At 39.6% G+C, this 26,313-nt stretch overlaps 2 protein-coding genes across 2 annotated transcripts in view; one reads left to right on the forward strand and one right to left on the reverse strand.

The window, feature by feature from the left end:
- Nucleotides 1-23,224, reverse strand: part of LOC149151460 (uncharacterized) — a 30,403-nt gene extending 7,179 nt beyond the window's left edge. The window contains exons 1-4 of the mRNA XM_089439221.1: nt 23,044-23,224; nt 18,092-18,961; nt 17,836-17,977; nt 17,451-17,711 (exon numbers count right to left, since the gene is read on the reverse strand). Of these exons, the coding sequence (XP_089295347.1) occupies nt 17,451-17,711; nt 17,836-17,977; nt 18,092-18,961; nt 23,044-23,224 (1,454 nt within the window). The remainder of the gene's footprint in view (nt 1-17,450; nt 17,712-17,835; nt 17,978-18,091; nt 18,962-23,043) is intronic.
- Nucleotides 1-26,313, forward strand: part of LOC149151459 (gamma-tubulin complex component 4-like) — a gene marked incomplete at its 5' end in the record, with an annotated part of 418,255 nt that overhangs the window by 283,537 nt on the left and 108,405 nt on the right. The window lies entirely within an intron of this gene.

Consider the following 26,313-nt stretch of genomic DNA (forward strand, 5'->3'; position numbering starts at 1 on the left):
GGCTTGCAAAAACCACTATTTATAAGAGTTTCAAAATTCATTTCCTCATCTATTACTTCGGTCAAGCACGGAGACAAATTTCAGACTTGAAGTGAGAAGAATAAAGGACGTGGAGCTGCAAATATATCTTTCTGTGTTTTGGGTTCTGAACAAGGATTATTTATCATTTATTGGAAACTGGTACAGATCTTATGATTATTTGCAGACTTTTCTTTTTGTTGGATTAACCTCAGGACATCCCTTTTTAAGCTACAGACTTCATTGGAGAGACGTCAACTCAGTCTTTATTGCAGGCGAATTACAAACCTGCAATTTCAGGCTATTACAAACCTGCAACTTGACCTATTATAGGTCTGTAAATTTGACCTTTCTCAGAAACTCGAACCTGTTCCTTTATTACAGAACTCGGCTTGCTCAGACCTCATTTCAGCGTTGTTACAGTGTACAAAGCTCAACCTTACAGGGAATAGAACAGAGACTGTGTGGTTAATCATTGCAGACCTCAGATGTCTTCCTCTTGATCACTAAGCAGGTAATCTTTCCTGAGCTAGAGGAGGTTGTGCAAACAGGGGGAGTTCGTTCATCACATAAAGGAATGTAAGCACATCTATCATGAACCACATTTCCAGAAAGAAGAGCACCGCGACAGGGGGAGTAACATATCTATGAAGAACTACTATTCATGAAGAAAAGAAGCAGCTTGATAGGGGGAGTATTTGGACACCCCGTTTGCCATTGTTGTTAAAGGGGGAGAGAATATTGGAAGGGAAAGAATATTGCCATGAATGACAAAGGGGGATATTATTAATCTAGGCTGTCATTGATGTCAATTTGGCATTGGCAAATATTCTTGACATGCCAAATGATGTCATAACTCTTGAAGATATCAAGACACTAATGAAGAAGTGCCAATCATGTACGTTTGATGATCTTGATGATGAAGCCATAACCTTAGATGTTCTTACCTCAGATGATATTGATGATGGAAGACTTTATGATGACATGGAAAAGTCAATGCTGCATATGATTAATGGCATATCACTATCTTGATGACATTATAAGCCTATGATGAAGAAGCCTAAGAAGAAGCCAAACCATGAAGAAGCCTAACTGCCCTACCTTAAATTCCGCACTAATAAATTAACAGTCACATTAAAAAAATATTTTTTCACTACTTTAGAGGCAACATTTCATTATGGAACCTACACCATCTTTTAGAGCACATTTTTGCCTTCCCAACGAGCTATTACTTGGCCCGAAAATCCAAGCAGTTTGGGAGAAATGGATTTTTGAAGTAATGAAATTTATCTATAACAGTAAGCCGACCTGTGCTAGCCTACCCAAGTTGGCCTACCTTTAGTGACGTGTCTCTTCGCTTTGGCTTGCGAAAACCACTATTTATAAGGGTTTCAAAATTCATTTCCTCATCTATTACTTCGGTCAACCACAGAGACAGATTTCGGACTTGAAGTGAGAAGAATAAAGAAGGATGTGGAGCTGCAAATATATTTTTTTGTGTTTTGGGTTCTGAACAAGGATTATTTATCATTTATTGGAAACTGGTACAGATCTCAGGATTATTTGCAGACTTTTCTTTTTGTTGGAGAAACCTCAGGACATCCCTTATTAAGCTATAGACTTCGTTGGAGAGACCTCAGCTCAGTCTTTATTGCAGACCGAATTACAAACCTGCAATTTCAGGCTAGTACATACCTGCAACTCAACCTATTATAGGTCTGTAACTTTGACCTTTCTCAAAAGCTCGAACCTGTTCCTTTATTACAGAACTCAGCCTGCTCATACCTCATTTTAACCTTGTTACAGTGTACAAAGCTCGACCTTACAAGGAAGAGAACACGGACTGTGTGGTTAATCATTGCAGACCTCAGATTGTGGATTGTCACAGACTTTGGGCATGTTTGTTACAGATTTTGGGCTTATCACAAATCTCTACCATAGATACAATTTCAGACCTGTGCTGACCTTGGACCTGTAACACTTGAAGCATCCTTGACGAGTTCTGGAGAGTGAGAAGAGGACAAATTTCTGTAATGCTATAAATTTGTGACAGAGTTGTTGACATATTGCCTTGTGATTAGATTTGAAGGAGGATCTCTGTATCATATTTGGAAGGTTGACTCTGGAAAAGAGGAGTATTATTGAGCTTCAAATCTGACCTTGGAAGACAGTAGTGCGCAGAGGCAAAGACTTGGATTTGGTTTGTATTTGGACTAAACCTTGGGCCTTGTGGATAACAACATACCTTAACTAAGAACATTCTTAAGATTTGAAGCAGCTGACAACATCTGAAGCAGCTCACTAATATTATGAAGATCATCATCTGAAGATTTGTTGAAGCAACTTGAGATCACCATTTGAAGCAGACTTGGGCCTTTGGACAGTGAAGTTTGTCGATATCCTTGTAGCAAACATATTGAAGCATCCTTGAAGCAGCAGTGTTGAGGTACATTATAGAATCCCTAGAAGAATTATTTGGTGCAGACATTGAGTCTTAGTGCAGCTTATTGTAGACCAATGTTGCACGAAGCGGGGACGAAGCGGGGACGTTTTTTGGAAGCGGGGACGCGGAAGCGTCATTTTCCAAAAATCTAGGAAGCGAAGCGTCTGCGGAAGCGTCTGCTATATATATATATATTTTTTTTTTTTTTTTGCATTTATACTCAAAACAAACATCCCAAATACCAAATTAGTTGTAGAAGACATGAAAACATGCATATTTTTGCATAAATCAAGATAGATATAACATCCATTGTACATTAATGATTAATTATTCGAGCATCACCCATTTAGATGCATCAAGCATTTAGAATCTAGATTCTTCTCCTCTTGTCTAGCCTTTGCCTCTACCTCGATTGTCTAGGGATATTAGTGAACATTGCCCAATTTTGATCAAACTACCTAATTCAAGACTTAAAATATGGTAGAAAAAGCTTAACATGCTTGATCGATGATTTTGACTTGATTGAAAGGTAATTTTTTGCTAAGGGCATGTCGCGTGACAAAGGAGCTCAACAATTAACACCACCAGCACTAGGGTACATATAGGGCTTGGTGCTCTTGATTAAATGCTAATCGCATACCTTCATACTTGATATAATCTAATGAAATGCCACAATTCCATTGATCCTGAATTCCTGAAAACTGTTAAGTCTGCTGAATTTTGAATAGGATATGAAATTCTATTTTCTCCATATGAAGTCCAATGAGGCTGGAACCACTCTCAAACATCCTGAGTCATTTCATGGTAATGTTAAAAATTTAAGTAAAAGGATGAAAATGAAAAATAAAGGAGAATGTCACTTTTACTTTAAGAATTTAACATTACCATGAGGGAGCATCTGCTATATTTATATTTTTTTTTGCCTTCATTCGTCACCCTAACCCAAGGTGGACCCGCCCCCAACAAGCAAACTCACCTAAAATTAAAAAATAAAAATTGAAAAAAAAAAACGATTTTCTAAACGCTTTTCCGGAAGCATACCGGAAGCGTATTCTTCCTCCTCGGAAGCACCACGCTTCCAACACTTGAAGCGCCGTACGAAGCGCACTTTGGCGCTTCGGAAGCGGCGCTTCCATACCATGCTTCCGAATTTCCAGGATGCGCTTCCGGCCAAGCTTCCTAGGCGCTTCCGTACGGGACGCGCATCGGGGCTTGGAACCGGGGGGGGGGGCGCTTCGTGCAACATTGTTGAGAAGCCCTAGCTGTCCTTGGAGTTAATCTTGGAGATCATGATGCATTAGTCATCATGAAGTGACCTTGAAGAAAGTGGTTGGGTAATATGAAGAGAAACGACGACACCTTCATGGTAAGACAAGGTTGTCATTGGTGATGTAGCGTGAAGACTACAGTGAAGCTGAAGATTGACAGGGCTCAGTGAAGAAGACCTTGGGAGCCGTGAAGTACAACCAAACATACCTTGACAAAGTGAAGCTATAGGGTTGGAGCCCTTGGGGTTTGTGCCTTAAAAAGTCCAAGTTGGTGCTTGGCAAATATAAGATTGGTGTCCTTGGAGTTGGTGCTCCTAAACTCAAGGTTGGTGCCTTGGATAAGATAGGGTTGGAGCCCTAGAGGATTAGAGTCCTCAAGAAACCAGATCGGAGTCTGTACCAGAGAAGGGTTGGTGCCCTAGGGGTTGGAGCCTCTAAATGCAAGGTCGATGCCTTGAGAAGATAGGGTCGGTGCCCTAGAGGTCAGAGCCTCACAAAAGTCCAAGTTGGTGCTTGGCAACAAGTTGGAGCCTGGGAGATTGAAGATTAGTCTCTTCATCTAGGGTTGGAGCCCTATATACATTGTACTTGATTTATTGTGAAAAATAAATTAATAAAAGCGTTTAATCTTATTGTTCATTTTGTGTTCTAAATATAAATGATCTCACTGGTAAAAGTAACAATTGAAAAGAAAGACTGATTCACCCCCCTCTCAGTATTTCCAAGAGTATCCACTTCTTCAATGCATGAATGATAACTACCAACTCAAGATCATGAGTCACATATTTCTACTCATGCTTGTTCAACTTTATTGACTCATAGCAAACCACCTGCCCTTCTTGCATCAGGACTCCACTGAGTCCTTCCTTGCAAGCATCTGTACAAATCACAAACTCCTTATCAGGAACTGCAATCTTCAAGACCGGAACATTTGTTAGCAACTGCTTCAACTGCTCAAAACTAGCTGCATACTCTTTAGTTCATTCAAACTTTTTCCCTTTCCTCTGCAAAGATGTGATAGGATAGCTAATCTTTGAGAAGTTACTGATGAACTGCCTGTAATAACATGCTAGTCCCATGAATGATTTGACCTCATCCACATTCCTCAGAGTTGACCACTCCATGATAGCCTTAATCTTTTCCAGATCCACTATTATCCCCTCCTTGGAAACCACATGTCCCAAATAATGAATCCGAGTCTGAAAGAAACTACACTTGCTGAGCTTGGCATACAACTGATGCTCTCTCAACATTCTCAATACCACTGCTAGGTGCTCTGCATGCTCCTCCTCATTCTTTGAATATACCAATATATTGCTGATTTGGGGTAGCATCGGATGTGCTCTAGCCACGAAATTTGGTAGAGAGGTTAGGGCACATGAGATCTCCAATACCTAGAAAGGTTTTGGGCAGATTCTAAATAGTTTGGGAGATATTAAAATAATTAATATTTTTAATGGAGTCCCTAAGTCTAAACTTAGGGAAATTAAAATATTAATGTGAATTAATAGAAAACTGTGTTAGAATGGTCCAAAAGACATGGATCAAGTTAGATCTAATCTTAGCCGTCGATTAGGGACTTAATCTCGATTGTTGATTTGTCAACGAGAAAAGTATAAGAGGAGGCTGGAGGGTCACTTGGAGAATACACAAGAGTGATCAGTCATTCTATACTCTACAATGGGGTTCGCTAAGAGAGATAGAACCAGTGATCAGTTGCAGTGAGGGGCAATTAGTACGGGGCAAAGAGGCAGGGACAGTGTCGAGAGACCATCGCAAAAGCAGAGAGAGGCCTATGCAGAGCTAGAAGCAACCACGCAGAGGCAACAGAGACCGCGCAGAGCCAAAAGGGCCTGCGTCATCCACACAAAGGTTGCAGGAGTGACGCAGAGAGCCAAAGAGGTTGTGCAGAACCTCAGTAGGCTGACGCAGAGGGTTTCAGGCTGATGCAAAGGCCAGTAGAGCTAATGCTGAGCTTCAGATTGTGTTGGAGAGGGATTTCGTGGAGCAGGCTTTCTGAATACCTATTTCCGAAGAGAGGTATTGCTACCAGATTTTTTATCTCTATCGGGTTATCCAGTTTGGCACCCAGTGTACCTAGAAAAGAACTACTTAATAATAAAACCCTTAGATAGCTGCACCTGTTTTCCCACATTGGGGTTTTCGATGACATTAGTCCAAAAACAATGGTGTCACTTGTGTGCTTGTTTCTATTTCCTTCAGTTGATGATCTGTAATATGTTGAGCATGCATTTGTATTTATCTCCAATATTTACATGGTAAATAACTTGTTAATTAACAGAATTAGTAGGTAGGAATAAATCAGTAAAGTGCATGAAGTGTTTCTAATGTGTCAGACTTAGAAATTCCAACATGGTATCAGAGAGTGGTTGCAGATCACAGGAGAACTGAGGACATCAACGGAGTAGAGCAGCAGTAGCAGAAAACAGTTGTCCTGACTGACAGAATCTGTTCCTAGCAGCAAAGCAACAAGGAAGGGGTGACTCAGTGCTTGCGTCATCAAGTTCAAGCCAAGAAGAGGTTGCGCAGAGGTTGAAGGAGGCAAAAACAGGTTCACGCAGAGCCACGCAAAGGCCAGGTGGGCTGACGCAGTTGGCTGAGGGAGCTAGTTTGCCGGTGCCGGGACTGCGCAGAGCTTAGGATCTCTCACCTTCAGGTTGCTGGGGTTTAGGATGCTGTGGGTAAGTTGCAGAGTGGAGTTGGTGGGGTACTATAGTCAGAACAGTACCTAACAGGGCAAGGCCAAGGAGGAGGGAGTTGCTATCGAGGGTTTCTAGCCGAGAAATCTGGAATAGTGGTGCAGTTGCACAAATGATCAGAGTAGGGGGCATCTCGACATCGGCAGAAGGGTTTCTAGGAGGGAAATCAAGGCTCAAAGGGAGTCACATCGAGAACTTCCAGGAGGGAAGTAGAAGCACAACATGGCACTACACGGAGTAAGAGACTAGGACAGACTGGATGGAGCCTCAAACTTCATAGTCTGGAAGGCCAGAATCTTATCCATACTTGACAAAAATCGTGTCAAGCACTTCGCCTTGAGGATGATAGCATTCCCAGTTGACCCAGCTGATAATGACAAGTACGAGAAGGAAATGGCGAGGGCCAAGAGCATCATCCTTGACGGGGTCAAGGACCATGTAGTACCACACATTGCCGAGAAGGAAACGATAAATGAGATGTGGGAGGCCCTAAAGAAATTGTACCAGCATACTTCTGTGCAGAGAAGGATGTTACTAGAAAATCAGTTGCGGTCATACCAGATGAAGAAGGGAGAACCGATCGACACCTTCCTTGGTCGACTGAATGAGATCCGAGATCAACTGACTTCCATAAGGGCCATGCCGGATCAGGAATTGATGGTGAGAACAACCTTGAATGCAGTCTCAGAAGACTGGGAGGTATTTGTCCAGAGTATACTGGGTAGAGCGACCCTTCCACATTGGGAGGAAATGTGGGCGACTCTTCGCCAAGAAGAGATCAGAAGGCTAAGCAAGGCGGGAAGCAACGACAAGGGGATCAGAGTCAAGGAGGAGGGAGGAGGAGGATGTTGCCCTAGCATGTGAGGGAAAGCAAGAGAAATAGAAGAAGAAGGACCTCTCCAAGATCAAATCCTTCCACTGTGGGGAGTTGGGTCATTATGCGACCCAGTGTCCAAGGAAGAAGAACAAGGGAGAGGCTTTTAAGACCAAGGCAGCGCCAGCAAGGGCAGAGAAGGAAGTGGAGACAGATGATGACTGTGCCATGAGTGCACACACGCCACTTGAGGAGAAGTGGGGAGACATCGAGCTGTTGTCAGACGGACTACAGGCGATGAGGGGCAGGATCCTCGAGGTACCCAGCCTCTTGGATTATACCTTGCTACGGGTGCCCCGAAGAGGAGTAGCGGGACTAGCGGATGTGGGTAGAGATGGATGCAGATGAAGCGACAGAGAGAGATACAGTGCAGAATTCCCAGGATAGCTCGAGGCAAGAAGGCTGCAACGGTGCGAGAGGCACGAGAGTGGTGCACCATTGCAGGATGGCACATAGAGGTGTGCAATGGTGCGAGATGTAGGGAGTTGTTGCAGCAGCACAAAGGTTAGAGAGGGAGCACTTGTCAGCGGCAGAGGAAGCTTCAGCATCAAGAGTACTCTAGCCTGACAGAGAGGTTAGAGTTGGGAGATCAGTTACTTACTTCTCAGTAATTGAGTTGCAGTGCAGCAGTTAACATTGGTAGTGCTATGGGCAGCATGATGCAACATGATGAGAGGAGATGCAGTGTAGACGCAGCAGTGGCAGTGGCAAGGCCATGGGCAACAACACAGATGCAGAGGGAGCTGTCATACAGATGCAACAATGGCAGTGGCAGAGCTATGGGCAGCAGTACAAGATGCAGCAGTGCAGAGGATGTTGGGCAGTAGGCCTAGCATCAGCACAGGGACCAATGTCAGATGATCAGGGTAATACTTAGTGAGGAGTATTGCTAGAGCACAGTCCTCGCTAAGAGGGAGTGTTGATTTGGGGTAGCATCAAATGTGCTCTAGCCACAAAATTTGGTGGAGAGGTTAGGGTACATGAGATCTCCAATACCCAGAAAGGGTTTGGGCAGATTCTAAATAGTTTGGGAGATATTAAAATAATTAATATTTTTAATGGAGTCCCTAAGTCTAAACTTAGGGAAATTAAAATATTAATGTGAATTAATATAAAACTATGTTAGAATGGTCCAAAAGACATGGATCAAGCCAAATCTAATTTTAGCCATCGATTAGGGACTTAATCTCGGCCATTGATTTGTCAACAAGAAAAGTAGAAGAGGAGGCTTGAGGGTCACTTGGAGAATACACCAGAGTGATCAGTCATTCTATTCTCTAGAGCGGGGTTTGCTAAGAGAGATAGAAGTAGTGATCAGTTGCGGCGAGTGGCAGTGAGTATGGGGCAGAGAGGTAGGGATAGTGGCGAGAGACCAATGCAGAAGCAGAGAGAGGCAGACGTAGAGCCAGAGGGAGCCACATAGAGGCAGCAGAGACTGCGCAGAGCCAGAAGGGCCTGCGTCATCCACACAGAGGCTGCAGGAGTGATGCAGAGAGCCAGAGAGGTTGCGCAAAGCTTCAGTAAGCTGACGTAGAGGGTTTTAGGCTGACGCAAAGGCTAGCAGGGCTGACGCTGAGCTTTAGATTGTGCTGGAGAGGGATTTCGTGGAGTAGGCTTTCCGAATACCTGTTTCCAAGAGAGGTATTGCTGCCAGATATTTTATCTCTGTCGGGTTAGCTAGTTTGGCACCCAATGTACTCAGAAAAGAACTACTTAATAATAAAACCCTCAGATAGCTGCATCGGTTTTCCTGCATTGGGTTTTTTTGGGGACATTAGTCCAAAAGCAATAGTGTCACTTGTGTGCTTGTTTCTGTTTCCTTCAATTGATGATCTGTAATGTGTTGAGCATGTATTTATATTTATCTCTAGTATTTACATGGTAAATAACTTGTTAATTAACAAAACAAGTAGGTAGGAATAAATCAGTAAAGTGCATGAAGGGTTTCTAATGTGTCAGTCTTAGAAATTCCAACATATATGCTCAACAAAAACTATCACAAACTCATCTATATAAGGGCGCAACACATTGTTCATCAAACACGATGGTGGCTGGGGCATTGGTAAGACCAAAAGGAACCACCACAAACTCATAGTGCCCATACCTTGTACAAAATGTAGTCTTGTAGATATCTTCTTCCTTGATGCGCACCTGATAATATCCTGATCTCAAATCAATCTTCGAAAACATTGCAACTCCCTTCTACTTAATAAACAAATCATCAATCCATGGAAAATGATACATGTTCTTGATAATCAACTTATTCAATTGCCTGTAATCAATGCACAATCTGAGAGTACCATCCTTCTTCCTTACAAACAACATTGGTGCACCTCAAGGCGACACACTTGGACTTATGTATCCCTTATCAAGCATTTCCTTAAGCCTCAACTTCAGGTCCACCTCCGTAGTGCTCATCCTGTATGGTGCCTTAGATGTCGCTGCTACTCCTAGTACCAACTCAATAGAAAAGTCCACCTCCCTATGAGGGGGTAGCTCTGGAATCTCTGCAGGAAACATGTCATGAAATTGTTGTAGGACAAGATACTTTTTCAGGACCTCATGATCCTCAACATCCTTACCTCTTTCATAGAAATATGTACTAAAAAATAAACACCCTTTTTGCGGCTGCGATTGGATTGCATAGTTATAACCATTGTCACTGATGTAGGCTTCTTCTTGCCCTGCAAGACTCTGTTTTCTCCAGCATTATCTAGGCACTCAATGGGCTTGTCATAGCAGTCTACCTTGGTCCTCTGAATGAACAACCAACCCATGCCCAAAAACATGCTATATGAACCCAAAGGAAGCACATTTAGATGTGTTGATGTGGGCATACCATTAAGCTCAAATGCACAAAGCTCTGACTCAGTGATGAACTCTTCTCTTGGTCCCTGTAGCCAACTGCACCAACTAAGATTCTCCATGCACTTCTTCCATCTCGATAATGGATGCTTGATGATCTACTTGCCTATTATCCACTACTGCATAGATCAATGGAATGCTCTGGCCTACATCCCCAACTGTTTGCACCTCCTGAACATTGTAAATCTGAGTCTTGCCACCCTGATGTGATTGACAATCCCTCCTGCGATGCTCTTCACCACACATCCAACACCTCAAAGGTTTCCTGCCACCGCCTTTATTCTGTTGCTCTTCAATCTGACACCCATGTCCTGTCTCAGCTGCATTGAACTTCTAATTAGGTCCCACATTTTCCTTGTGACCTGTGTTGAGAAATCTAGGGTGGTGCATGATTAGGGTTTTATTAATGATTTCTCTTATACTTTGACTAGTTTTTGTAATTCTTATTACATTAGTTCATCATCATTATTATGTTTTGTACATCATCAAGACAAATGCCAAACAAGAAGATCACAATGCAAACAATAGAGACACCAGAGATAGGCTCCAAACCAGGGAAAAACCCTTATGATGTGGAAAACCTAGTCAAAATTTTCCACTAGTAAATTCAAATCAAATTGAGACAACCAGGACCTAAGACCAAGACAAGTGACCTCCTTCTCTCCACCAAGTCAATCCTCAAGTCAAACTTCAGTCCAAATCAACACAATTCTGCTGCTCAACAAAGATCTTGGTTTGCCCTGCAATTTTTGTAGCTTGCACCATATTTTCGGCCCTGCAAGTTCATGGTTCCATTACAAAAAGTTCCGCCTTGCAATTTCGTGATTCCATTATAGACTTCTTTTTCGGTCCTTTTATTTCTTTGCTTGATCTTCTTCATTTATGTTATGATAGGTCCTGTTGTCGCACAAAGTTTCTAGGCATCGCGACAATGCTTAGAGTAAGGACTGCCACTCTAATCCTTACTCACCCGTTTAGAATCTCTCCTAGACAAGTCAAGGGGGGGTAGTCCCTAAGGTAAATGGATGAGGGTAGCTTGTGGAACATGGGTTCTAGGAGATTTTAAGGATGAACAACTTGAGGAATTTAGAATAAGTCTCGGTCAATTGAGATATATAGACACAATCACAAGTTAAAAATGACTACAGACCAGTGCCTTTAATTTGAACTAACCATAGATTAAGTAAGAAAACAAGCTATCCAGAGAAATTTTCCAATATGTGACAAATGGTGACAATCAGGAATGATCAATATAAATGCCCAAAATTGTATCATGCAAGAGATTCCAGAAAAATGATTTTCGTTAGGAATTCAGATCTAGAACAATTAACTTTATCCAATATGCTTTAAAACATTTATTGCACCTTGACCATGGAAGAATAATGAAACTGCATTTAATCACCAAATAACACCAAGGAACTTTAAATTAGCATTTTAGCTATTCCTTAAGCAATTAGTCGAATGAAGAAATCAAAATCTTTTAATGTGACGAAAAAATGAATCAAAGGGTTAAATATTAAAATTTAAATTGGCCACAGGCCACATTAAAATTTTTAATGTAAAAATGCAAATCCCTTTAATTTATTTCATTAGTGACCAAAATATAAAATGTTTTAGATTTTTTGAAATTTTTTAAATATTTTTGAAATTTTAATTTTTTATGATTTTTTAAATGAAAAACAAAAAACAAAAAAAAAAAAATATTTAAAATCATAAGTAAAAAATAAAAAAGTGAAAAAAACAAAATCAAATAAAAAAAATTAAAAAAATCAAAACAGAAAGATCTAATAACAAAATAAAAATTAAATCTAAAGTTTCATTTTACAAAATCGGATTTCTTTTTAAGAATAAAAATGCCCCACCTAAACTATAACGTAAAGACTTAAAAAAATAAAATAAAAATGAAGGAAACCCAAAAAGAAAAATGCGTCTTGTTTTGTGTTTGCAGCTATGCAGGTCTGGCGGCGGAATGGAAATGCTCAACGAGAGGGCGATGAATAGCAGAACGGATGGCAGAGAGGTAATGAGTAGTGGACGGAGCAATGAGGGGATACGAAGGCAGGTTTGCGTTAAAGGGAGAAAGGGATGTAGGCAGACGGTAAGGAAGGGAACCACGTGAAGGGTTAGCAGTTGGGCAACGTATGGAAGTGGAATAGCTGCAGATCTGAGCGGGTGGATGAAAGGCTTGCAACTGCAGGGAGATGCAGTTGAGTGGAAGTGTTGCGGATCTGGAAATGCGGATAGGCAGCGTGAGTTGTTTGTTTGCTGATCTGTTGCAGAGTTTAGGAAGCATTTGGAGGAGGGTTTGGAGAGGAGCTTGACAATGGGAAGAGGGTGCGGATTACAGAGATAAGGAAACAGTTGAAGCTGCAAAACGCAGGTATATGGTAGCAGATTTGGAAAACGAGACAACAGTCGAATGGAGCTGCAGATTTGGAAGCAGCAAGGGTTTAAGAAATACTCCTTTGCAGGAAGGAGTCCACACAAAAATGACTGTGGGAATGTTGCATCAGAAGGTCTTGATTTTTTTTCGAAATTGCACAATGAACCCTAGAAACCAGGCAGCAAATCAACGAAACCAATCAACAAAAAGGTGGCCCAGAAACTCTTTGAAAAATTTTCGGAAATCTTAATTAAAATCACTTGCTTCAGATTTGACCTTGAAACCCTCACGAAATTTCCAGATCTATATAATTTTTTTTAATTTAAACCCTTGGACTACAAAATTTCTGAATAATGTCACTGAAAAATTATGTTGATGAACCCTAGAGATCCAAATCTTACCCTCCAGGGCCTAGATCTAGACTCTACATAGATTTCTTCCTCAGATCTGTAGCTGTAAGAGAACAAGAAACACCCAAACGATATATACAATGACCCAAAAAAACCCAAGTCAGAAAACCAAAAATAATTTACAGATCTATGCATAGGAATGGCAGATCTATCATATCTGGGGAGTGTGAGTCCGACTCCGCTCCCAGATCTAATAATCTAAGGCTCTTAACAGCTAGATTCATCAATTTCGGACGCAAAAAATTTAAATTTTTTAAAGTTTAAATGAGGTGCTGAGCTCAAAACCCTTCATGCATCACAAGTAAAAACCTGATGATAAGTTCGGGATCAAATTAAGCTAGGCTCTTCGGAAAGTACGGGTCAGGATTTGGCTGGTCCAACTGAAAACTTCCCTGAACGCCTGATGATCTAAAAATCAAGATTTTCCTACAAAACTCATTCCAGCCATCAAAATAGAGCGAGAAAATGATAATAAATTCAGATAAATGTAGATACCTGCTATTACATTCAAAATTTAAATTATTACTTAAACCCTAGTGACTAAGCAAGATACCTTTACTCAAATCACTCTTCAGAAGCTATTATCAATGGTTAAAAAAATTATGCTTAAAAAATGACACATCTTATAGTATTTCCATGAAGAGTAACACCGGCAAAAATTAACTCCAAAGTCTTTCTTTATTATCCGAATAAAAATTACACGAGAGCTTTTTGCTTAGCACACGACTCAAAGGTCGGATGATTCGATTGACAAATGACTTCCTATTTAAAGATAAATCCTCCAACGGCTAGTTCGAGTGATCCCCGTCAAAGCAATCTAGACCGTTGATGAGGATCAAAATTTCTTTTAATCTCATCCGTCGAAATTTTAAATTCTTGAGGAAATTCGAATTTTTCAATTAAATGCATTTGAATTAATTCAAAAATTAAAATTTTAAATTAATTGCCCGGTGCCCCAAAATTTTGACTTTGACTTAACCCCAAGGATCAAAGGCTCAGAATTTATCAAAATAATTCATTTACCTTAGTCCCTGGACCTCTTAAAATTTAATTTTTAAGGACCGACGAATTTTTCCTTTGGAGAATTTAAATTTACCTAGGACCTAGAACTAATTAAATTTTTGGCTTAGGATTTTAATTAATTTTTGGCCAGAAAATTTAATTAATTAACTTATGAGGGGATAAATTATTTTTCCAACCCTCAAGACACTTTACATCATGATTTTCATAATCTTTTACATTATAAGGGGAAAAACCCATTTGAAATAGACCCTCACAGACTACCCACTTCTGTGACACAAATATAATCCAATAGACCAAGCAATTTGTAACAGAATAACCTAACCAAATAGTTAGGATTATTCCCAAATGACTTTTACATAGACTCAATCTAGTACACTAGGACTCGCCTAAGATTCCAGTGACAAAATCTATTTCGGCTTTGGGGTAAGATTGAAGGAAAACTCTGCTGACAATCCGAGAATGGATCGGTGAGACAAAAAACCTCCTGGAATGTAGATCGTCACCAGAAAAGTAGGTTTACCTAGGCAATTACATACACGACATGGATCTGCTGAGATTATTTACATTTTACACATGCAAAAAGGGTTTACTTTATAACATGATGATTAGGCTGATGATGATAGCTGAACGACACAGACACGTCGATTAGGCACTATCCCTTTTACGAGAAAAGGGGGTATACTACTATGGGTCGTTGACACGTAGTGGTCAATAGGTTCTTTCAAAATAGGCTTCTCACACTCCTTTTTTCTTGCAACAACTTCAAATCCAAATTGCTTGATGATCTCCTTCCAATAGGTCGAATGCACTTCTATTTATAGTCTTTTACAAGGTGATGGTTTCCTTTTATGAGGCCTACTTGATATGGAGAGTAGGCTGACTTGGTGGAGGAGGCAAGTCTTACAAAATTTGACCCTTTTATAACTTTAGAAAGCCTAAGGAGGGTCTATAATTTTATGACATGGACAAGGACTTTATGTGTCAACACTAGAAGCCTTCAATGGAGGCGTTTGACCTAGAAATAAATAAACAAAGCATAAAACCCATGCTTAATAATAAGTTTTCTTTTTATAAATAATTTTTTTTTCTTTCTTTTGACGAATAAATTACATCATGACTCAAATACAATTATGAAGACTGACACTAGTTACATTCTTCAACACTCCCTCTTAACTAGGGAGGTATTCATAATTATACATATATATAGGTACAAGGATGAACTCAAAATGATATGTTCTACGAAGAGTCATAGCATACGCAATGCTAAAGATTAGATACTTGACCAAGGTATCTAATTGGTTGGGACTAAGGTGTATTCCAAGCTTTAGCCACTATAGGTACCATCAGGCTTTAGCTCTAACACCAAGCCAGGGATCTAGGTATCATATCTAATGTCGAAGCTCCACAAGACCAATGATACCCTCCCTACTTTGGGATCTAGACATCATCACGCGCCGACGAGATGTCCTCCCAGGCATTTTTGTCTTTCCAAGATGCTTCATCTCTCCCTATCAACTAAATCATATACATCCATTAGTCCAAGCATGCTTCAAAATGTTCAACCTTCTTATGGAAAGACCTGCCTGTACAATCACAACCCCAATTAGTATCAAACTTTCAATAAGTCCTCAATTATTCTAATGCTGCTAAGGTTATATATATATATATATATATGTTAACACAAACCTTCAGGGTCCTCAATTATTTTAATGCTGCTTAGGTCAGCATCATATTATCCAAACACATCTCGTCGGAAGCTTCTTCAATTTTCCAACAACACCGAACTCAGCCTCAACACTTCTTTTAGAACATCTAAATCTTGTTTATAACTTCATTAATTATGAACAACCATCTGTAGTGCTTTAGCTATTCTCTGATCACAATCTTTCTTCAAGGTCTTGTAGTTATCACAATATGGCCTACATCTTAACTAGGGAGATATACTCTTTCTTTATCCAAAACTTGTTTCTTTCAGTCATACAAACTCTTTTATTTATATCATCATATCATCAAAGAAACTTCAACCTTTCAAAACTTCATTCCTTCAGGAACAACATTCTTTCTATGGCAACAAAGTCATCTATCCATTTTAATGTCATCATCATTCTTACAACTCCCTCTTTCCATCATGCTCATCATTTTCATCAAGTCTTCAATTATGAGGTAGGTGAACATCTTCAACATCTTGAAGATTATGTACTTACAAATCTTCAACAACAAGTACAACCTAGTACAAATATACAAAAGCATGAAGTTAACTTTATCAAAATAGGGTTAGCATGTTATTACAATGGGAGCATCAAAATAATCAAGCTTTAGACATCTAAAACCTAAACCTAGTTAGGTTCACAATCAACAAGGGTTACATCTTTTATACCTTTGACTTTTACAGGAACCTCAACTAGGGTTTTGTCACAAACCCTAGATTTCATCAATAAAACTAAATTATGGATATCAACAATCAAGTTAGCATCTAGCATTCCATATGTAGGGTTTCGTTATTATTCCCTATAAACTTATATCAATCTCTTACTAGGGTTTTTATCATAAACCCTTGATACAAACATCAAACTTCAAAATTAGATATATGACAATTTTGACTAGGCTAGGTTTTTAATCATACGAAAGTACATACACGTAGGGTTTTATTCCTAGGATGTTATATTGACTTTTGCAAGGGTTTTGTTGTAAACCTTAAAATCCTAGGGTTTCATCGAATATCCTAGATTTCAACAAACCCTAAAAAGCTAGAGTTTCCTAAACATCAAGAGAGTAGGACTTTATTAACAAACCCTAAGTAGGCTAGAGTTTCAACCAATGTTGCACACATCGCGATCGGGATTTAATCGGCGCCGGGAAAAAATCGGAAAAATCGTTAAAATCGGGAAAAAATCGGGAAAAAATCGGAAAAAATCGTTTGGCACAAAAATATTCATTTTTTTTCATTTTTTTTCAATTTTTTTAATATCTAAACCATCTACAACATAAAATAAATACATTGACACATAAATATGATAAAAAAACTAATATATAAGATGTTCAATATCATTTCTAGCGCTAAAATCACACATAACATTGAATCATGTCCTGAATAGTAAGTCCTGAGTCCCAAGTCCAACTCAGCCTCAAAATATCAACAAAAAATATGATAATGTATCTCATCATGTCATAATGTCATATACAATAAAATGAAAGTCTAATCCTATTGATTTCCTCTGCCCCTCTTGCGAGAATATGGCACAGCTTTCTCTTTCCCTCTAGATGTAGAAGCTGGTGCCTGTGGTGGTGGAAATGGCAGTGGAGTCTGACGTGCTCTAGAAGCTGAAGAACTAGTAGTAGCAGCTACAAGAGGCTGAGGTGGACGGAGACCACGTCCTCTACTGGTGGTAGTGGTAGCCCGGGTAGCCCGGGTAGGCGGTGTCACCTCCTCCTCCTGCTCCTCCAACTCCTCCTCCTCCTGCTCCTGCTCCTCCTCCTCCTCCTCCTCCTCCTCCTCCTCCTCCCCCTCCTCCTCCCCCTCATCCTGCACTAACCAATCCTCAGTGGGATCCATGAGAGGCCTCTCGGTCTCAACCCTCCATTCAGCAGTGGTGTCAATCCCATCCAATGAGATGGCTTCCGTATCAGGTGTCTTCTCTAGTTGTTTCACCCACAATCGAAGATTGTAGTAGACATAGACCATGTCATTAAGTCTATGGGACTCCAACCTGTACAAAGTTCATGAAATAATAAATTAATAATTAATATTATAAAAAAAATATTGTTTAAAACTTTAATGAATTCAAAAATTTATTTGGAAATTTGCAATATTTTAAATGTTTAAGTGTTAACCTATTGCGCTTCTTGTTGTGTATTTTTTCAAATACACTCCAATTGCGCTCACATCCCGAGGAGCTGCATGTTTGGCTGAGGATGCGCACGGCAAGATTTTGCAAAAGGGGTACTCTGCCACCATACATCTTCCACCATGCGTCTACAACAAAATTACAAAGAAAATTTTAAATAAACATAAGAAAAAAATGGAATTTGAAGAAACAATGAAATTTGAAACAAAGTTACAAAGTACATACTACAAACTAAAAAATACCTGGGATTTTAACCGTCCTATCATTGATAGCCATCTCAAAGCCAAATGTGCCACCTGACAACTTATATTGCTCAATTTGTCTAGAGACCTCCATACGTTCTTCTGGAGTTTTCACCATCTTCTGGACACAGGTTAATAATCCTTCCACGACCTCAACATCAAAATTAAACCCACATGCATAAGAAAATGCAGGGTTCAGGAAAAGGCCAGCAGCATGAATGGGACGATGGAGTGTGTTGTTCCATCGCTCATCAATGACCTTCCATAGAAGGAGTTGTCTCTGGAACCCATCATCTCCCTTGTCATCATAGTAGGACCGAATGGCTTCTTTGGCCCTATCCATGGCTTCATACAAATAGCCCATTGCGGGCTTCTCACCATCTACCAACCGAAGAACCTTTACCAAAGGTTCTGTGACAGCGCACACCTCCTGCACTCCCGCCCAGAAGTCTTCTTGGTATGAAACAAGTCTGCAGACGGCCTCTCCTTCTGGTTTGCGGCTCATTGGCGAAGAACGCCACTCCTCTGAAACAAACATTCTCTTCAAATCCCACATAGAATTCAAGAGGGATTGAAGAGATATGAAACTCGTCGCAAACCGTGTAATGGCGGGGCGCACCAACTCTTTGTTGTTGGTGCATTTTCTCATCAAGCTAAGCACAGATGTGTGATTGTAAATAAATTTTGTGATGGTTTTTGATGAGTCAACAGCCTCTTTGACAAAGGGAATTTTCCCTATGTCCTCTAACATCAAATCAATACAATGGGCAGCACAAGGTGTCCAAAATAAAGTAGGATGCCTGTCCATAAGCAATCTACCAGCAGCAACATAATTTGCAGCGTTGTCCGTTATGACTTGGACAACATTTTCTGCACCCACCTCCAAAATAAACACATCCAGCAAATCACATAAATTTTTTGCATCTTTGATTTGATGAGTTGCATCAACAGATTTGATAAACATAGTCCCCAAGGGACAACTAACCAAGAAGTTTATAAGGGTTCTCCCCTTTTGGTCAGTCCAACCATCTGACATAACAGTGCATCCTGTTTGTGCCCATGATGCCCTAAAATCCTCCAATCTTTGGGTGCAGTCACGCTTTTCATCTTGAAGAAGCCGGCCTCTGAAATCATGAAGAGAAGGGAGTTTGTACCCCGGGCCAACACTGGCAACAGCATCAAGAGTAGGTTGGAAAAATGGATTATTCCTTATAATGCTGAAAGGAATATCACTCCAGAGGAGAAATTTTGTCATCAACTTGTCAGCTTTTTCTTTTTCAGTTCTTTTCATCATTGAACCGATAGTTGGTTGTGAACCAGGTGTGGTTCGAGGAACAAAATATGATGATGCAGCAAACGGATTGACTGACGCTGCAGTAGAACCTGTGCCACTTGGCCCACTTCCTTCAACTGACCTTCTTAGTTGCCTTTTGAGTTCTTCTTTGGCGTCTCTAGTGTGCTCTAATTCTCCCAATGCTCTCATGGCTTTTTGGATAATTTCAGCATTTGTCTTTAGACAGGGCCCCACATCACGTCCAGGGATTTGTGCAAGGTGGAACTTCAACCTGTACACCCCCCCGAATATTTCCTTTCCACACAACTTGCAAATCAAGTTTTGTCTATCATTCGGAGTTTTAGGGTCACCATATTCCCAGAAAGGATCCAATTTCCTTGGCATGTTTGTTTTTGAATTTTGAATTTGCAAACCTATGGAAAAATAAGGATTAGGAAATAGGAATTTAGGATTACATAAATGATAATAGTAAATAGTAAATACAAATTACAATTTAGCATTTGCAAAATTACAAGCTAATTATTTCCAAAATCCCAATTTCTAAACCCAAAAAACAATGAAAAATAAAAAAAAATAAACAATGTTTAAAGAAAATGAGAAAATAAAAAACAAAAATTGGTTCTCATAGTCATAACAAATAACCCATCCCAAATCAATGAAAAATTTCCAAAAATTCTTTAAAAACAATGAAAAACAAAGTTTTTAGAGAACCAAAACAAAAAAAAATTAATCTACATACCTGGTTTATGGACAAATTCGCGATCTTGGCTTGGATTCCTCCTAAAATCGGCTCCCACAAGCGACGGCAACCCTCTCCCTCCCTTCTTCTCCTTCTCCTCCTTCTCCTCCGCGGCGGACTGCTGAATGAAAAAAAGAAAAATCGAATTTCCATATAAAACGCCCGCTGCCCCCGTGCCCGGCGATTTTTTCGATAAAAATCGCGATTTTTTCGAAAAAATCGCGATTTTTTAAAAAATCGCGATTTTTTCGATAAAAATCGCCAAAAAAAATTTCCGCCGATTTTTTGGATAAAAATCGCGATTCGAATCGTCATTTTGAAAAAATCGCGATTTTCCGATTTTATCGCGATTAAATCGCGATGTGTGCAACACTGGTTTCAACATATCCTAAGCATCAAAAGGCTAGGGTTTTACAGTGAACCCTAAAGTTTAGGGTTATACCAAAGTGAGTAAAAGATAGATAGTACGATAAGAATTGATTTGATCTAAAGATCAATCATCCTTAACAACATAAGAATTTTTATAGCACAACTCTAGACATGAAAAGGTGAGTAATATAAAGCAAATTTCAAAAATGATTGTACCTCCTTATCTGCTACAAAATTTGCAATTTTACATACCTTGAGTTGCTCTTGCAACAAACCTTGTAGGTTTTACAAATGAAGGACTCGCTCTTTGTACTTCAGGTCACGATTTCTTTGCTTATTTTAGGAGTGAAGACTTCAAAGGCAAAATCTGTCCATAAAAGTACTGCAATATGATTCCTTAGTGCCAACTTAATCCTCTGCCAGCTTCAATACCTTCACGAAGAATTTCGAGCTTCTTTCCTTGGGATTCCTCAAAGGTAGATTATGCACAAAGATGTCCAAGACTTTGTTTACAACAATAGATCTGGTTCCAGGATGCTAGATGTTACCACCAAGATTTTATTTTAATGAGTCTCTAACAGGGATATCTTTTGATATTACTGCTCTATTCAACTTCTTATTAGATTACCATGAATGATCTGTTACAAGTCCTCAATTGGACTTCTCTTTTCTTAGATGCATAAGTTTCTTCCTTTACTACTCTTGTCAATAGGACTGTTTTCCTTACAATCTCAAAAAGGATGTAGATTAGTTCCTTTTCAAGCTGACACAAGAGAGGCTGCAACAAGCCTAGTCAAAAATTGATATTAATTTCTGAGAATTGTTCTATTTCGATGAGATCCAATTTGTAGGAGTGACTTGATATATAAGACTAAAATTATGGCCCTCTGGATAAGGCTTTACTGATTATTGTAGTTGACTGCTCAGAACAGGCCTAATATGCCTTATATAACAGTGATTCTACTTATGCTTCAGGTCGACTTCTTTTCCACTTTATAGGCTCGATCCTATGTATATATATGTGTGCCTAGGTCCTTTATTTCACAGGAGTCTTGACTCCTTCAGATATTGTGGTGATTGTGGCTTGGTAACAGTCCTTCAAAGTAGCACTTGATCCATTTCCTTGCTGGCTGTCTAGGCCTTCTATTAGTCCACAATGAGACTACTTAAACTTGGATTCAGTTACCCATAAATTGTGCACTGACTTCTAGACTTTAGGATCTCTGAGATTAGAGAATTCAGATCACTGAGGTATCACAAATTCCGGGCTGTTTGAAGATGATTTCAGAGGTTCTCTTATAGCCACTGGACTTTGCGTTCCTTATGAAAGTGCTTGGCCTTGAATGGGCTTGTTGTAGCTCCTAGAGACAACCTCTGGGTTGAGAGAGGTCAGTGCCTAGGACATCTTAGAGTGTTTGTAGGATTTGTCCTTAACATTTTACATTTAAAACACATCATTAATTAGAATTGGTTTGGATATCTCTTCCAAAGGGCAGATTCAAACATTAACACATATAGAAAATCCTAGAGAGGACTTAACATTCGGATCTGGTGGCCAGCTTGCAGAAGCACATAGTTCATTTGGTCGTTATATTATGAATGAAAGAAGAACACGAGGAAAAGAAATTTAATACATAGGGCTAATTACAGATCCCATGCATCGAACTTCAGTAGGAAAACAATGAAGTGAAAACTATAAATGAAGATTCAGCGGGCATGGAGCGCATATTAAGGATGCTAAACCTCATTCATCACGGGCATCTTTCATCATAATTAGACACAGATGAGTCCATAATTCTGAGACTAAATCCAACAACTGCTATTACATGCCATCTGAGAGGAAAGAAACACATATCGAGATAAACGAAAGAGAGATTACATACTACAACTTCATGTAATTGGAATCCCCATAACTTCTTTATTAATCTGCCAATAGATCCTACATCTTCAATTCTTTCCAAATTCACTGTTCAGAAAACCCTTTGGAACCCCTAAAAAATATATCATATACAATTTTATAGGGTCTCCTGGACAAGTACCCCTTACAAAATATTCCTTCTTGATCTTCTATGATTTCATAACAATAAAACTGTTTGAGTGTGCTACTAGCGCAATTGTCCTAACTATTACTTAACTAACTTGATTGCATTCTTGAAATGGAATATTTACAAAAACATGAAAATCATAAAGTGTCATGATTGACACAATTAGAAAATCTTCATTGCTGCTGGGCTGCCTCTAGTTGAAAGGATCCTGGATCAATGATTTGGAGTTGCAGTGGATTGATGAACTGATCACACTTTTGCTATAGTGCTGGGCTTGGTAAAGGAGAATGGAAGAAATTCTGATAAGCAATCTTTAGACTGGTGAGCTCTGCATAATTTGGCTTGGTGGGAAGTAATGTGTTCACCAGCCATAGCAACTGGAAATCTCTCCTCATATAGTTTACTATGGTTTTTCCCTTGAGGGAGGAGGCCTTCTCGTGAGAAGAGTCATCCTTTCTCTTAGCTTCAACCAACATTTAATTATATTGCTCCCATGGGACCAAACCTCCTACGATGTCCCAACAACTGGGCAATCCAGCTCTAACCCTTTGATCGAAATTTGAATCAAATATAGCCACATCTTTTAACACCTTTTCCAGACATTCCTCAGCTTTGGCCCCAGTAGTTTTCTTCTGAATCATCTTAGAGACTTCAATGATTGCACTTACTCTATCCACAATGTCCATGGTCCTTAACTCGCTGGTTGGCTTTTTGTTGATGTACCAGATGAATTTTCCTATTGTCTCAACTAGTGTTGCGAAAATCGCGATATTACAGGCAAATCACGATTTTTTGAGTTTGGCGATATTATCGCCCGATTTTTACGCTAATTTTTTCTCAAAAAATTGCGAAAAAATCTTTTGGGGAAATTTTATTTTTTATTTTTTATTTTTTTTTCTCCAATTTTTTTATGAGGAGGAGGAGGTGACACAACCTACCTAGGATACCCCTGTCACCAGTAGAGGACGTGGTCTACCTCCTATAACTCCTAGTTCTTTAGCTTCTAGAGCACAGCAGAGTCCATTGCCAACTCCACCGACATCTACATCTAGAGGGAAAGGGAAAGCTATTGCATTTTCTCACAAGAGGGGCAGAGGAAATCAGTAGTATTAGACTTTAGTTATTTGGTTCATTTCATTGTATATGACATTATGATTCATGATATGAGATACATTATTATATTTTTTGTTGATATTTTGAGGCTGAGTTGGGACTCGGGAGTCAGGACTTACTATTCAGGACATGATTCACTGTTATGTGTGATGTAGCACTAGAAATGATATTACACATCTTATATATTAGTTCTTTTATCATATTTATGTGTCAATGTATTTATTTTATGTTGTAGATGCTTTAGATATTAAAAAAGTTGAAAAAAATGAATATTTTTGTATTTTACGATTTTTTCCCAATTTTTACCGATTTTTCCCGATTTTTACGATTTTTTCCAATTTTTTCCCTTCGCCGATAATATCCCGATAACGATAACTGCAACATTGGTCTCAACATTTTTTGCCATCTTCCTCCGTGGCTGATAAAATAAAGAACTCATAGTCCTTGTCAACAATTTTTTGCTCTGCCATTAGAGTTATGTTCTCCTAGATGTTTTTTACTTCAGTTATGATTTCATCCCATATCAACTACTTGGCCTGGAGGAGGGACATGTTACCTTTCAACTTACTTTTTAGCTCAGTAATCTCCCGATTCGCATACTGTAAATTTTTGCTGATTTGCTCAGCATTTCCCCTAGCAGTCTCTACTTGCTTTTCCTTTTGCACAAGAGCACACTTGGCATTTTCTAGATCTACCTACACTTTCTTAAGCTCACCTTCAGAGAGTTGCAACTCAGTGAGGGTCTTAGTTAGCTGTTCAGTGAGATTTTATGGATCGTCTGGTACTATCACTACACAAATATGAGAGTCGATCCTTTGTTGGAGCTCTGCCACCTGTTGCTTGAGAACCAACACTTCGTTGTTTTTGTTAATCAACTCTTTGGCTAGGATTTTTTTCTCACCCTCCACTTGGGCTAATTCCTTGGATTGCACATGTTCAATAGCAGGAATTTTCAACTCATGCCTTAGGTCTTGAATCTCAATTTGAGAACTTTGAATAAGGGTCTCTATCACAGTCTTATCTTTTGGATTTACTCCCAATTTGACAATCAACTCTTTGAAGTTTTCATTCTATAGATGGAGAGCTCTAGAGTTAGCTCTCTCTTGCTTCAACTTAGTGGCAACTTTCTCTAGTAACTTCTCAGCTTTACTGATTGTCATAGCATTTTGGCTTAGCTCGCTGTAGAGCATTTTTCCTACTTGTCTATGAAAATTTATTTTGTCCGACAAAGAGACACTAGTCATGTCAAGTGATACATCCATAGTCCTAAACTGTGATCTCAAAGGAAGGGATTGTGTTGAGGGATGATGTGATGAGAACTTCATCTGATTTCTCTCCAGGTCCATGGCAGTTAGAAGTCTGGTCTGGTAAGGGACCGGATGCGATGCCAATTGTTGTTGCGTTTCCTCCTTAATTCTTTTATTTCTCTCTTCTATCAAATGCCCTGTTGCCCAACCAGGCCCTATTGTTGTTGAGCTTCCTGCAAAACCCAGAATTGCTACCTCTGTAGAGGTGGAGGCTATTGAAGAAAATGTAACTAGGTTCAGTCTTCATAAATGTACTTTTGATATTTGTACTTATTCAAGAAAAGAAATATTATTTTTATAATATATGTCAATGAGTTTCTTGCTCATTGAAGTAGGTCTAGCACATGTTAAGTGCTATAAGTGAGTCAAATAGTCAAAAGGAAATGTTGAAGGCCTTAAGGGCATGTTACACCATGTATGAATATGTATTAAAGTCAAGAAAATACCTCCAAGCAAAGTCAAGTCTCCTCCTATGAAAGGCACCACCAAAGAAGCTCGTTCAAGCATGTTACACCACCAAAGAAGCCATTTGAAGTAAGACAACAAGTCGGCCTAAAGGGAGGGACAATCCTCTATGTATAGAGGTTATCCACTCCACTATAACGCACTCATCCATCTCTCTAAAATCAGTGGAGGTAGCTGAGAAAAGGGGTGAAGAAAGGACGAAGAAAGGGCCTACAAGTATAGAGAAAAAGGAGGAAGAAATACTGAAGCCTTGGAAGTCTGTTCTAGGGCTAAAAGATAGTCACACTTGTGAAGAAGGAGAGGGTCTCTCTACTGTCATAGCAACCCTCTATTATAGTCACACAAACTTCATTATTTGGGATAAGAACATAAGCCTAAAGGGTCTCCAAGACAAGTGAAGGAAGGAGGAAGAAGGCTGAAGTGAAGAGAACTGTTTCTAGGGCTAGAAACAGTCACACGTACGAAGAAGAGGTGGGTAAGTTTGCGGGTATAACAGTAGGATCAAACAATTCATCATTTAGTGTTGGTTAGGTTTGAAATTAGGCCTACAAGGCCTCCCAAGTCAAGTGAAGAAGCCTATCTCTCTAGCAAAGGAAAAAGGACGCTAATTCTCTAGGGTACCTCCCACAGTGCGAGAATTAGGGCTGCAGTGCTATCACATTAAGCCTTCTACCATACACCAAGAAGGAACTCATATGATCAAGAGAAGGAATGAGTATCCTTTGGTGAAGGATATCACTAAGGAAAAGTATCTCTTCTAGAAGATCTACTTATAATGGAACGAAGAACGAAGTGCCGGAAGGAGGTAGACAAGGTGTCGGGGAAACATAGTGCAAAGAAAAGGAAGGACTTGACTTGTGCTTGGAGGTTCTTCTAGTGAAGGGTCTAGG

The sequence above is a fragment of the Pinus tabuliformis genome, chromosome 9, assembly GCF_031772625.1.
Source record: "Pinus tabuliformis cultivar Carrire ecotype Pingquan chromosome 9, CPIR1, whole genome shotgun sequence".
NCBI lineage: Eukaryota > Viridiplantae > Streptophyta > Pinopsida > Pinales > Pinaceae > Pinus > Pinus tabuliformis.